The sequence below is a fragment of the Musca domestica genome, unplaced genomic scaffold (genome assembly GCF_030504385.1).
Source record: "Musca domestica strain aabys unplaced genomic scaffold, Musca_domestica.polishedcontigs.V.1.1 302, whole genome shotgun sequence".
Taxonomy (NCBI): domain Eukaryota; kingdom Metazoa; phylum Arthropoda; class Insecta; order Diptera; family Muscidae; genus Musca; species Musca domestica.
The window spans coordinates 417408-431225 of NW_026712303.1; the positions used below are offsets into that span (position 1 = coordinate 417408).

General features: G+C 34.8%; 1 protein-coding gene across 1 annotated transcript; it reads left to right on the forward strand.

The window, feature by feature from the left end:
- Positions 1-5405: 5405 nt before the first annotated feature.
- LOC105261439 (serendipity locus protein delta-like) lies at positions 5406-10462 on the forward strand. The gene is made up of 3 exons (XM_059124883.1): positions 5406-5538; positions 9364-9489; positions 9556-10462. The coding sequence occupies exons 2-3, from the start codon at positions 9367-9369 to the stop codon at positions 10426-10428; spliced, it is 996 nt and encodes a 331-aa protein (XP_058980866.1). The 5' UTR covers positions 5406-5538; positions 9364-9366; the 3' UTR covers positions 10429-10462.
- The last annotated feature ends 3356 nt before the right edge of the window (positions 10463-13818 follow it).

Genomic DNA, 13818 nt, shown 5'->3' on the forward strand with positions numbered 1-13818 from the left:
CTTGAGTTCTGGTGGCCAACCAGAAGTGCACATTTTCAGCTGACCTCTCATCATTTTGTTTGTTTACAAACTGCTGGACAACGAATGTTTCCTCATCGGAGAAAATCAATTTCGGCAGTTCACCACTTTCGGCCAAGCGAAGCAACTCTTTAGATCTTTTGGGTCTATTTCCTTTCTTTTGCGGTGTAAGTTCTTGCACTTTTTGAAATTTCAATGGCTTTGCCCCGAGCTTATTTTTCAATATTTGCCGAATGGAATATTGCGATATGTTCAGCTCACGAGCCATTTTTCGGCCACTGCGACGCGGGTTTCGATCAAGTCGCTTCTTTACATTTCGAACTATTTCTTACCATGATACTGATATCGTAGCCCGACGTCAATAAAGTGGACGGAAGAAAACAGCAACCGTTCACTTTATTGACGCCGGGCTACGATATCAGTATCACGGTAACGAACGATGGTACGAGACACAACAGATTTATTCACATTTAAATGCTGGTTTGCTCTAAAGAAAGGCACTTGTGATTTTCCAGCCAAATATAAAGAAATCATCATTACAAAAACAAACTTTGCTGTGAAAAAATCTGCTAATAGAACTTGAGTCGAACTTTGGAGAGTTTCTAGTATTTAATTCGCATATGCTAATTCTCAATAAGTTCGAAATATATACTTTCCAGTAAACGGCCCTTGTAAGCCATCATTCACACCAAATATGCCTGATGAGCCGCTTATCCAACGGCGAAACGCGTCGCATAGTGGTAAGTGTGTGATAGTGTCTATCTGGCTTTCCTTTTCACTGCAAATTTCAGTCCATTAAGCTCTTCTCGAAAGAGAAACAAACACATAAATCATAAACATATGATCTTGGCCTAAATAAGGCAGAAAAACGCTATGCCGATTTAGCGATGTGCATCCGTCTGCCCGTCTTTGGAAATCATTCTAGCTTCCGAACAAACTGAAGTAAGTTGAACAAATTTTACTCAAATGTATATAAATCTACAATACTCTTGGTATTGAAAATGTAGGTCCACGTTTTGGTATAGCCCCCTTATAATGGTACCTCCCAATTTTCGGGATTTTCGTGATTTAAGCGACATTAAGACTGAAAATTTTCTGTACAGGTTCACGTCTTCGTATAGCCCCCATATAACGGTACCTCCCGATATTCGGTATCGGGCCGAACTTACAGATTTCTTACTTGTTTTTGTTAAAAACTCTTTCGACTTCTCGAAACCAACAATGGCCTCGATATCATATTTCAGTATTTAGCTCTATCCCTTCACCCAATACCAAATTTAGTATTATTTTCGTAAAATTATGGTACACATTTCCAAAACCACCTCCATATCTTAGATCGAATCTGAGCGTAATCATGTATTGTAGTTTTGGTATGGTTATCAATACTAGAAGCAGTACCTATTAAAGAAATCGAAACAAATGGTATTTATTAAATAAGGATTTTTTATTTCATTTGGGCTTATAGTATACCAGACTTTAGTGGCTTATTTCTAAAAAAGAACACATTATTTCTAAAAAAATAACAAAAAATCAGACTTCAGTCACTTATATGTAAAAAAGGAACACGTTTTTTTTTTTTTTTTTTTTTCAAAAATAATAATAACAAAAAATGTATTTCAGTTGCTTATTTCTACAAAAGGAACATATATCAGTCGTTCACTGATACGGATTTTAAGGGTTGCGATTCCTTCAACATTTTGCAGCACCCATGTCGTGTTAAATTTGATGTTTGGCTATTGCTGTACCGCAAGGTTTTATTACAAGTGCGGCAGAAAACAAAGCCAGGTAAAACTGTGCCATCTGATCTTAAAACATGAGTTATGATGTTCCACACAAAACTTCTACCTTTTCGTTTTAGTTTCCATTTGCAACATTTTCGGTTACACTCTCACAATTTTCTTCCATTTCAAATATAGTTCGTCAAAATTGCCTGTGCAGGCTTATTTGGATGAATAAACAGTGACGCTGAGCGAACTCGATTCAAAGAAAACAATCACGGTTGTGATTGCTCATTTACATTCATGTGTTCGATCAACTCATGTTGCTGAACACATCAAACCGTCTCGAATACTCATGTTTGATTGAAAGTGATGTGATTCAAACTGAGCGTTCGATCCGATCCGAAAACGGTCAATTCATTCAGATCAAACCAAACGACTGCATCAACAAAAATCATATAAGAAACCGAGTGTGATTGAATTTTTGTATACTCGTTACAGCCCTCTGGTGCGCATATCGAAAACAATCTACATCTCTCCATCCTAAATGACAACAGTAATCCAAAATTTGTACCATTTAGTATTTTTGGAGAAAACCTTTTGCATTTGCAAAACCACCCCCCGATACCAACAGAGACCTAAATACCGATTTTATTTCAGCTTTTTAATTTCCCCTGTTACCATATTTAGTACCAGTTAGTACAATTATAGTGCGCTTTTCCAAAAACCACCAGCATATCTCAATTCCAGATACCAACAGAGACCTCAATATCAAATTTGAGAATTTCAGCCTCATTCCAAATTTAGTACCATTATTTTTTTCGTACAGATGTAGGACACATTTCCAAACCTACCGCCATATCTCAATTTTCAAAATTTTAACCTATCCCTTCACCCAATACCAATTATAACACCATTCAGTACTTTTCGTACAATTATAATACATATTTCCGGAGCCATCTCCAAATATCCAGACTACACATGAACAGTGACCCTAATACCAAATTTCAGATTGCAAGCATCTTTTGCATCTGTTCACCTAATACCAAATAGTACTATTTGGTACTTTTCGAGCACTTGTAGTACACATTTGATAAATCCACTCTTTACTCAATAAAATTTTTCAGAAATCCATCCTCATCCGTTCACCTTAAACAAAACTGTTCCAAATTTAGTACATTTTGCACACTTAGTACACATTTTCAAAATCATCTTCGTATATCAAACTTACGTCTCATACCAAAGTTCAAGTTTTTAATTCTAACCGTTCACATAATACCGAATGGTACCATTAGAAGTTTAGTACCAGTTTACTTTTCGTAACCTTAAAGTTTCCAAAAGCTCTTTGGTACATGTACCTTGCACTCCCTAAATAACTCTTATGCAAAATTTCTAGCACATTCGCTTTATCCAATACAAAGAATTAAATTTTTAGTACATTTTAGAAGTTTTCGTACACTTTAGTACGAATTTTCAAAAACCCAACCTTAACACACTCGTAGGCACCTAGACTATATGTCGTGCAAAATTTCAAGGTTCTAGCTTCTGCCGCTTCATCTGGGCGTTGATACTCTGTCAGACAGTTATCTCAATAATATTTTATATACGGATACCTAATTCTAAATTTTGTACCACTTGGTACTTTTCGTTCTCATAAATATTAATTTTCAAAAACATTTCAACCCTACATACCTATATCGACCATAATTAAAATTTTAGTTCCATTTAGTGCCTTTAATACATGTACGGCACGTTTTTCCAAAACCATCTACATACCAATTCTGACCCCAGCACCAAAATTCAGAACTCTAACTTTAGCCATTCAATCAATGCTTAATTTTGTACGATTTATTACTTTTTGTACTCTTGTAGTACTTATTTCCAAAAATAGTTCGAATTTTCAGGACTTAACTTAAATCTAATTTGTACCAAATTTAGTAGCATTTAATACACATAAGTACGAATTTCCCACAGTTCCTAGGTAGCCCAATCCTATATTCCAACAGTAATCTTAATTAAAATTTCAGAAGTTCAGCCCTATCGGTTCTCCCAAATACAAATTGTACCAAATTTAGTACCATGTACCAACATACCACAATCCTAGACTTACGAATATGTAGCTCTCACCGCTTATCATAGAAAAATTTTGAGTCAGTCAGTGAAAATATTGAAGTCACAAATTCTAAAATTTTAAAAATATCAACAAATAAAGGATACCTGAGAGCTAAAGCTTCGAAAAATACCGGAATAATCAAGTGAAATACTTAAAACCTGTCTAAAAACAAAACTTACTTTATGTTATAAACATATTCACTTGTCTATGAAAAAACCAGTAAAGAAAGTCTTAAAGTCGGGCGGGGCCGAATTTATGATACCCTACACCACTTTACTAATTTAGTAGAGCTCCACATAAATATTAAAAGTTTTTATGGGAGAATTCAAACATACACGCTATGATTATAATTATAATTTAAAGTTCAAAGGACAAAATATGCCGAAGCATTTGTATCTTTTAAATTCGGACTTGTATTGCCCATTTGGTGCAAAATTAATTTGAAATCAGATAAAGATATATATGGGAGCAATAACCAAATCTGAACCGATCTCGATAAAATTTGGCAAAGATATTTGTAAGCTTTATTTGATATATTTCCATATTATGGTTGTGGGTAACAAATATAACAAATCGGATGAACAATATATATGGGAGCTATACCTGTACCGATCTTCACCAAATTTGACATACAAGCTTCTAGATAAAATTCGGTCGTAAGTGCCAAAATTCATCCCATTTGGACAATCGGACGAAGTTATATATGGGAGCTATATCCAAATCTGAACCGATCTCGATAAAGTTTAGCTAATGTATTTCTGAGCTGTATTTGCTATATTTCACCAAATGTTGTTGTTACAGAGTGCATATTACGGCAGCGGAGGTCAAAAATAACAAATCGGATGAACAATATATATGGGAGCTATAGCTATATCTGAACCGATTTCGATAAAATACTTATTTTCAGGCCTAATTTGGTTTTTATGTGCAAAATTCCATACTATTTGGGCTGATATTACACGTTTGGTGCACAATAAAAGGCAAATCGGACGAAGATATATATGGGAGCTATATCAAAATTTTTACCGATTATCTCCAATTTCAATAGGATGCGTCCTTGGGCCAAACAAATGATTTGTGCAAAATGTCATCTGGATCGGTCAAAACATTCCAGCTATACTTTGTTTACAAAAATACATGGACAGGCGGACGGACGGACATGCATAAATCGACCCAGAATGTGATTCTATGCAGATCATCTCGTTACCTTTTGCCTGTTACAAACAAATGCACAAATACATAATACCATGACCACCTTGTGGTGTAGGGTATACAAATTGAGTCAGTTAGTGAAAATATTGAAGTCGCTCAATTCTAAAATTTTGAAAATATCAACAACTAAAGGATACCTGATAACTAAAGCTTCGAACAATGTCGGAATAATCAAGTGAAATAGTTGAAACCTGCCTAAAAACAAAACTTACTATCTCTTATCTAGATATTCACTTGTCTATGATATAAGTACCTAATTAGCAGACAGACTTATTGTGTAGCTGTAATGTATTCTTTCATCTGTACGTCATGGACACGCATGTGCCCTTTCAAACTTGTTTTGTCGCGCACTCGATATAGCCTATTTTATACAGTGTTTAGTACTAAACCTACGGTGAATGTGTTACCTTGTGTTACTTTTTTGTGTAATACCGTTTGAGAAAGACTCGGAACAGAGACGAATTTTATAAAACATATGTAAGTACTTACCCACAAATATACGTACATACGTTTGTACATCAATTTCTTCAAGAGTTTGGTTTTTTGTTATTCAAAAAAGTTCTGCAAGTTGCTCTCACCGTTTATCTATTGTGTGATTCTCTCTTGCAAAAAGTCTGTTAAAAATAAAACGTGTTCGCTTTGTTGTAAGGGCTGGCTTCGGTTATTTGGTGTGTTCGTTCGCCCAACGGCTAGTTCGGTAACAGCTTATTTTGCTATATTGCAGAAGAATGTAAACAAATTTACTACGATAACAGATTTTTCTGTATGATATCGAAACAAATTGCAACACTAGAAGATTATTGCTGGTAGTTAAATAAATAAGTGAAAATAAAAAATAAAATGCATAATGAAATTTTGCATTGGAGTTACAATTACACAAAAATTACTATATAGCACAATATTTTTTTTTGTAAAATTCGGTTTGTACAGATATTACTTTAAATCTGAAATTGGCATGGTGCAATGAAGAGAAGGTAGGCCAACTTTGAAAAAATTGCAAGTATGGAGGTCTACCTGTTTAGCTTGTAATGTCAGAATTAGTATCAAAACAATTAAAAATCAAACAACTTGTTGCATTTATTTTGAATAAATAATTGAAAAACGCGATAACTGAAAGAAAGGTCAACACTTCTTTTCAAAATCATGTACTACATATCTCTAAAGGATTATTTCGCTACAAAAACTCTAGATTTTTTCGATGCATACGTTGAAATAAACATTTTGAAAACACGCGAATTTGAATATTTTTTGAACATTTTTTTTGTTATTGAAAAGAAAACACATACATAAACAAATAAAGATGACCATGGTATTAGGGTATTAGGGTTGCTGTTCATGTGTAGTCTGGACATATGGAGGTGGTTTCGGAAATATTTACTATAGAGAGATATAATTCTGAAATTTGATATTAAGATAACTATTAGTGTCTGAGGTTGAGATTTGGTCGGGGGTTTGGAAATGTATACAATAGTTGTGCGAAATGTACTATATAAACTAAATTTTATATTGGAAGGAGGAATAGAGCTGGAATCCCGAAATATGATATTGAGGTCTCTGTTGGTGTCTTTGGTTAAGGTATGAAGGTGGTTTGGGGAATGCGTGCTATAATTGTTTAAAAAGTTCTAAATGGTACTACAGTTGGCCTAGGTTGAACGCATAGAAATAAAATTCACAAATTGGATATTTCGATAACTGTTGGTATCTGAGGTTGAGATTTGGAGATAGGTTTGGAAATTTCCATTGTGGTTGTGTGAAAAGTGCCAACTTGAACTAATTTTCTTATTGGGTGAAGGAATAGAGTGGGAATGCCGAAATTTGATATTGAGTGGTATCTGAAATTGAAATACGCAGGTGTTTTTGGATATGCGTACTATAATTGTTCGAAATTTTTAGGTGGAACTTAATTGGGTATTTGGTGAAGGGATAGAACTAGAATTCTGAAATTCGATTGGTTAAGTCTGTGGTTAGGATATTAAGGTTGTTTTGGAAATGAGTACTATAATTGATTGAAAAATACTAAATGCTATTAAATTTGGCCTTGGTTAAAGGGATAAAAGTAAAATTCTGAAATTTGATATATAGATAGATACAGTTTTGGAGGTCGGATTTCTAAACCCTTACTATAGTTGTTCGAAATGTATAAAATTGAACTAAATGTGGTATTGGGTGAAGGGTGAAAGATAAAATTCAGAAATTTAATATTTATATTATTGATGGTATTTGTGCTTGATATTTGGCGGTGGTTCGGAAACGCGCCCTTTATTGGTACGAAAAATCCTAAATGGTATTCATTTTTTAAATGATATTATTTTTTTGGACTGGAATTCTCGAATTTGATATTGAGGTCTCTGTTGATATCTGGAATCGAGAAATGGAGGTGGTTTTGGATATGTGTACGTTAATTGTTCGAAAAGTACTAAGTGGTACTTAATTGGGTATTGGCTGAAGGGATAGAACTGGAATCCTGAAATTTGATATAGATGTCATTGTAGGTATTTTGGGAAATGAGTACTATAAACGTTCGAAAAGTATTAATTGTATTAAATAACTAAATTGGGCCTTGGTTAGAGGGATAGAGACAAAATTCTAAAATTTTATATTTATGTAGCTGTTGGCATCTAAGGATAAGGATAAGATTTAGAGGTGGATTTGGAAATACGTTCTACAGTTGTTCGAAAAATACTAAATTGAACTAAATTTGGCATTGCGTGAATGTATAGAACTAAAATTGCGAAATTTGATATTTAGGTCTTTGTTGATATCTGGTGCTGAAATCTAAGTACTATCTAAAGAACTAAATGATACCAATTTTGGTATTGGGTTGAGGGATGGAGCTGAAATTTGGAATTTTGAAATGAAAAATTGAAGTCACGTGTGGTTTTTAGGGTTTAAATATGAAGGTAAAGCTTGAATAATATATAATACCTTGAAAGGCAGAGTAGAGACACAAACTTGGGACCAAAAATGCATTGTCGCCAGCGTCACTTTTCTCACAAAGAAAACACGCTCACAAAGAAAACACGCATATATAGGTCGGGCCGTCCACCATTTAGAAGGAACTTGACAATTTTCAAAAAATTTCGTCGAAAAATACCATAAGTAATAGTTGTTATCAGCTGTAATACGGATTCCAGTAGATATTGTCGCTAAAATCACCGAAATACCAAAATTGGGGCGTGTCGACATGGTCCGTTTGTGGAATTAACCTGCCTACTGGCAAAAAACATATGTGTAAATATTCTAGCATTCTATCTCAATTCTTTCGGAAGATAGCTTGAATACAACAAAAAGAGGGGAAAAAAGAAAAAGTGATCCAGAATATATATATATATATATATATATATATATATATATATATATACTTTTTAGGGTCTATCATGAGTATTTCGAGGAGTTACAAACGGAATGACAAAGTTAATATACTCTCCATAGAATGATGGAGGCTATACAATTTTAAGGTGGACTTTTCGCTGACGAAGTAGCGGGTATTTGCTAGTCGACGTATATAGTCATCGCACCGTTCAGTTCACTGTTTCTGTTTTCCAACAGATCTATGGCATTTTTGCTAGCAAACACCGGTCCACTTTCCATCTTTGAACGATCAGTATAGGAAGCTATACCGTTTAAAGGTGGGTTGTTATAGGTCAAGTCGTCTCCGTCAGTTCAAGATCCGCGGTGGTGATATATATTTAATTATTATATTTTGACTTCGCCTCCAATGTCTGCCATGTGCCGTAGATTCGCAGAATGTCCAAATGACTGACTGCTTCATTGGTCAAGTTCTCTGTTCCTCTACAAATATTATTAATGGATATAACTTAAGTAGGGTGTCTAGAGCATCATAGCTCCATAGTTGAGAATCGAAATAACAATTGACAGATATATGCATTTAATTATAAGCGATTCAAGTCCCTAGTTCTTACCTATAGAGTTCTTGCAAGAATAAAGTGCTGAAGAGGATGAACCCTGTTTTAGATGGATTTACATATAAGCCGTCAATACAAGCCCACCTCGGTAGTTTAACAAGATTTCCTTGTATTAGATCTAAGCCTGTTTGCAGAAAATTAAATGTCTAACAACAAGTCGCGATCGAGTTACGTACAATATATATACCATGTGTTACCAGCACCATATCTCCATTCAAATCACTTAAGGTTGGTGAAATCCATTGAATAATAGCTCAACGCGAGAGAAATCATAAATTTGGAAAAATTGGATAGATGCATATGGATTCAGAGGTTGTCATATGAGTATAACTCCCTCCTAAAATGCATAATTAAATGTTTTACTCTCAATTTTCAGATAATGTCCAACTCGAACATATGTCGTTTGTGTCGAACATTCTGCGATGACAGTATCCGGCTGTTTAATGTGCATGGTGATACAACAGAAATATACATCATTGCTTTAAAATTCTTCCATCCAATGGTAATTGCAGCACAAACTTTGTATTAATTTAAAATCCGATTCATATACAAAAAATATTATTTTCAGTTTTTCGAAGTTGATACGGGAATCCAAACTTCCACTGCCGTTCTGTGTGCCGACTGTTGGCATCACATTTCAAGTTTTAATAATTTTCAACAGACTGTTGTTCTAATACAAGCTAAACTTCAGGCAGCAGCAGAAAATGTTAAAAAGTCAAATGCCAATGGGAATGAACCCATGCAACTTGAAGGAAGAACCATTAATGATCTGGATATCAAGCCAAATCCAGAAATTATAATACCCGATTATGTGTTGTATGAAGAACGGAATGTTATACAAAATGCAGAGTCCGAACAAGTGCCTATCACAGATTATGATGTCAAATCTGAAATGAGTTTGAACAAACCCCAAACGTTTGACATTGACACAAGTGCGGAGAAAGATAAAACTGATTCCTTTCATGAAGACAACGATGAAGAAACTGTCACTGCTGATGTATCGAATAATGAGGCTGAAAGCTTAAACAACTCCAAGAATGAAATAAGCAAATCTCCTCAAATAAACGAAACATCTGAAAAGAATGACGAAGAGATAGCTGACGACGGTTTGCTGTGTTCTGTGTGTGGCCTTTGTTGTGGCGATGAAACGACCCTCTTGGAACACAGCACCGACCATATTGAAATAATCGTCACCAATAACTGCAGATTCTGTGATCGAACTTTCAACGGTAAATACGGTTTGTATCAACACATAGCTCTCAGTCATCCGGGTGAAGAAAAGCCGAGAGTTGTGATCAGAAAATGTCGTATATGCCCCAAGAATTTTTCAGATAAAAGTGAGCGGCTTAAACACGAACAAAGAACTCATCCTAAAGAATGCGAAAAATTGAAGAGAAAGCGGCGCAGAGTAAAGAAACCAGAAAATTTGATAGTTCACTGATTTATTGTGATTATGAAAATAAGTTTATGAACAGAAAAAACAAATGCTGTGTTTTTTTTTTTTTAATAATTAATTATATAGTCCTGCCAAAATATCCAACTTTGGACCAATCCTTTAAATTATTGAAAATCGGAAGCTATCCTTATATACTATATTCCAAGTATCAAGTAAAGAAGCTGTAAGTTCGGCCGAGCCGAACTTTGAATACCCTCCACCATTTGAAAAGAACTTGGCAATTAAAAAAAAATCCGTTAAAAATGCTGTTAAAATCTTTAAAATAAAGAATGTGGCCATTATATTAGGGTCTTTATAACGACATGGACCTGCATAGGCAACTTTTGTCATAAGCCATTAAAATATTCAAATGCGCAACTTAACAAGTAAAAAAGATGTAAGTTCGGCCGGGCCGAACTTTGAATACTCTCCATCATTTGGTACAAATTTAACAATTTTCAAAAAAAAAATAAAATCCCCAAAAAATCTGTTAAAATCTTGAAAATACCTAATGTAGCCGTATATTAGAGTCTATACGACGATGTGGACCTGCATAGGCAACTTTTGTCACAAGCTATTACAATATTGAAATGCGAAACTTGAGAAAAAAAATCTGTTTATAATGCACAGGAAATTTTCTGTCATAGGCTGTAATATCGAACTTCACGAACTTCAAATGCGAAATTTGAAACAATTCCGGTAAATAATGTCGCTAAAATCATCAAAATACCGAATATCGGGGGGTACCGTTATATGGGGGCTATATGAAGACGTGGACCTGCACAGACAATTTTACGTCATAGGCTGTAGTATTCATTACGAACTTCAAATGCGAAATTTGAAACAATTCCGGTAAATAATGTCGCTAAAATCATGAAAATACCGAAGATCGGGGGGTACCGTTATATGGGGGCTATACGAAGGCGTGGACCTACACAGACAACTTTCTGTGATAGGCTGTAGCATCCATTATGAACTTCAAATGCACAATGTGAAACAATTCCGGTAAATAATGCCGCTAAAATCATCAAAATACCGAATATCGGGAGGTACCGTTATATGGGGGCTTACGAAGACGTGGACCTACATGGCTCATTTTTTGTCTTAGGATGTAGTATTCATTACGAACTTCAAATACTAAAATTGAAACAATTCCGGTAAATAATATCGCTAAAATGATCAAAATACAGAATATCAGGGGGTACCGTTACATGGGGGCTATACGAAGACGTGGACCTACATGGCCAATTTTCTGTTTTATGCTGTAGTATCTATTAAAAACGTCAAATACCAAATTTGAAACAATTCCGGTAAATAATGTCGCCTAAATCATCAAAATAACGAATATCGGGAGGTACCGTTATATGGGGACTATACGAAGACGTGGACCTACATGGCCCATTTTCAATACCAAACGTCCTGCAGACATAATATACATTTGAGTAAAATTTTATCAACCTACTTCATTTCGTTCGGAAGCTAGAGTAATTTCCACAGACGGATAGATGGACGGACATCGCTAAGTCGACGTAGAATTTTATGCTGATCAAGAATATATATACTTTATGCGGTCTAAAATGTATATTTCGAGGTGTTACAAACGGAATGACAAACTTAATATACCCTCCATACTATTGAGGAGGGTATAAAAATGGATAACGCAAATCGTTTATTTTTTATTGAAGAACTGAGTTATATATTTATTTCACGAAATTGATTACAAATTCGCATTTTGTTAGTTATTTTTAAACTAAAACAAGTAAGCAAAGGCTACAGTCGAGCGGGGCCGACCGTTGAATACCCTACAACACTATAATCAACGATACAGTTTATATAGGCGAGATACTCGAAAGAATTCCACAAGATATTGTGACAAATAATAAAAGAAAACCATCAGGTTTCGTTCTCTAATTTTCGAATAATAGAAACTTGAACTAATTTGCTCATTTCCAATTTATAGGTAGATGTTGCACGTAAATGGTCTTCCTAGATCTGGAACCAATATTTCCCAAAGACCTATAATCTCTCAGAAGTGGCAAAAGATTAATATTTATTATTGGGTTTTGACTGAAACGCATCTATATGAGATACAGACATTTGACTATATTCTGCAACGAAATCAGCGTTAACGAAATAGTCAGAAGTTCGTCTTTCCTGTATTTGTGAATTCTCCAAAAAGTCACTGGAATGGTCATTTTCGTATTTTGTCTACAAAAGTTGGCAAACTATTTCACATATTTAATATTTTTGGACGGCCAATCAAAACTGCTTGGCTTTTGCAATGCCCGGTAACCCCAATTCAAATGTGCGTGAGGATCGGGCAATAATTACGACCTGCTGACAATTTTGCAGTTTTTTTTTGGTCCATTTCAACCCCTAAATATATGGCGATAAACTCCAAAAAGAGTAGGCTTATATTCTGACCCTCATCTGATCTCCATGCAAAATTTCGTTAGGATCGGGCCATAAATATCCTGATATCCTAACTACTTAGTTTTGTTAGCTGTAGAAATATTACCAAATGTTTAATTCAAAATGAAAATATGCCAAAAATATGACAAAATTGAAAAAAATATGAGAAAATTTTACAAAATCAATATTTTCATCTTTAGAGAGATATTTTTATGCGATTTTTTAGACGTTGTTTCTTTCCTGCCAAGAGGCCATTCTGAATTAATGAGAACTGTCGAAATCAGTTCAGCCGTTCTCGACATTTAAGAGATATTTCAAGCATATCCTCTTTGATAGACATATATATCGCACATATTTTGCTATATATCCGATTTGTTGGATGTTAACATCAATATAAAGATCAGAAGTAATCTTGTCAAGGCTTTGTGATTTTGCCGGGATTTAAAATATTCGCGGTTTAATGAAAAATTTTGAATTTTTTCAACAAAAAAGATATGGTCTATTTTACCCGCTAAATATTATCCGATGACCACCCAAATTGGTAGGCTTCTTCCCCGCCCTAAACTCTAGCTACATGCGAAGTTCCGCGTCGATTGGTCTATAATTGCGACCTGTATAGCTACTGCAAAATCCGACATTTTTGTCGGTTTTTGGTCCATTTCGACCCCCGATCATCTCCAAAAGAAATAGGGTTCTATTCTGACCCTAGCCCCACCTCCATTCTAAATTTCGTGAAGATCGGGCCATAATTGCGACCTGTAGAGTGATTACAAATTAACATGGACAGACGGACACACGGATGGACGGACATACATAGCTAGATCGACTCAGCTCGGCGAGATAGGAATATCCATATATACTTTCCTATGTGGGAAATCAATATTTCGAGGTGTTACATAATTTTTGGCCCAATCAAACTTATAATACCCCCAACACATAATGTTGTAGGGTATAAAAATATGCCATTGCTAAAAAATGCAGGTA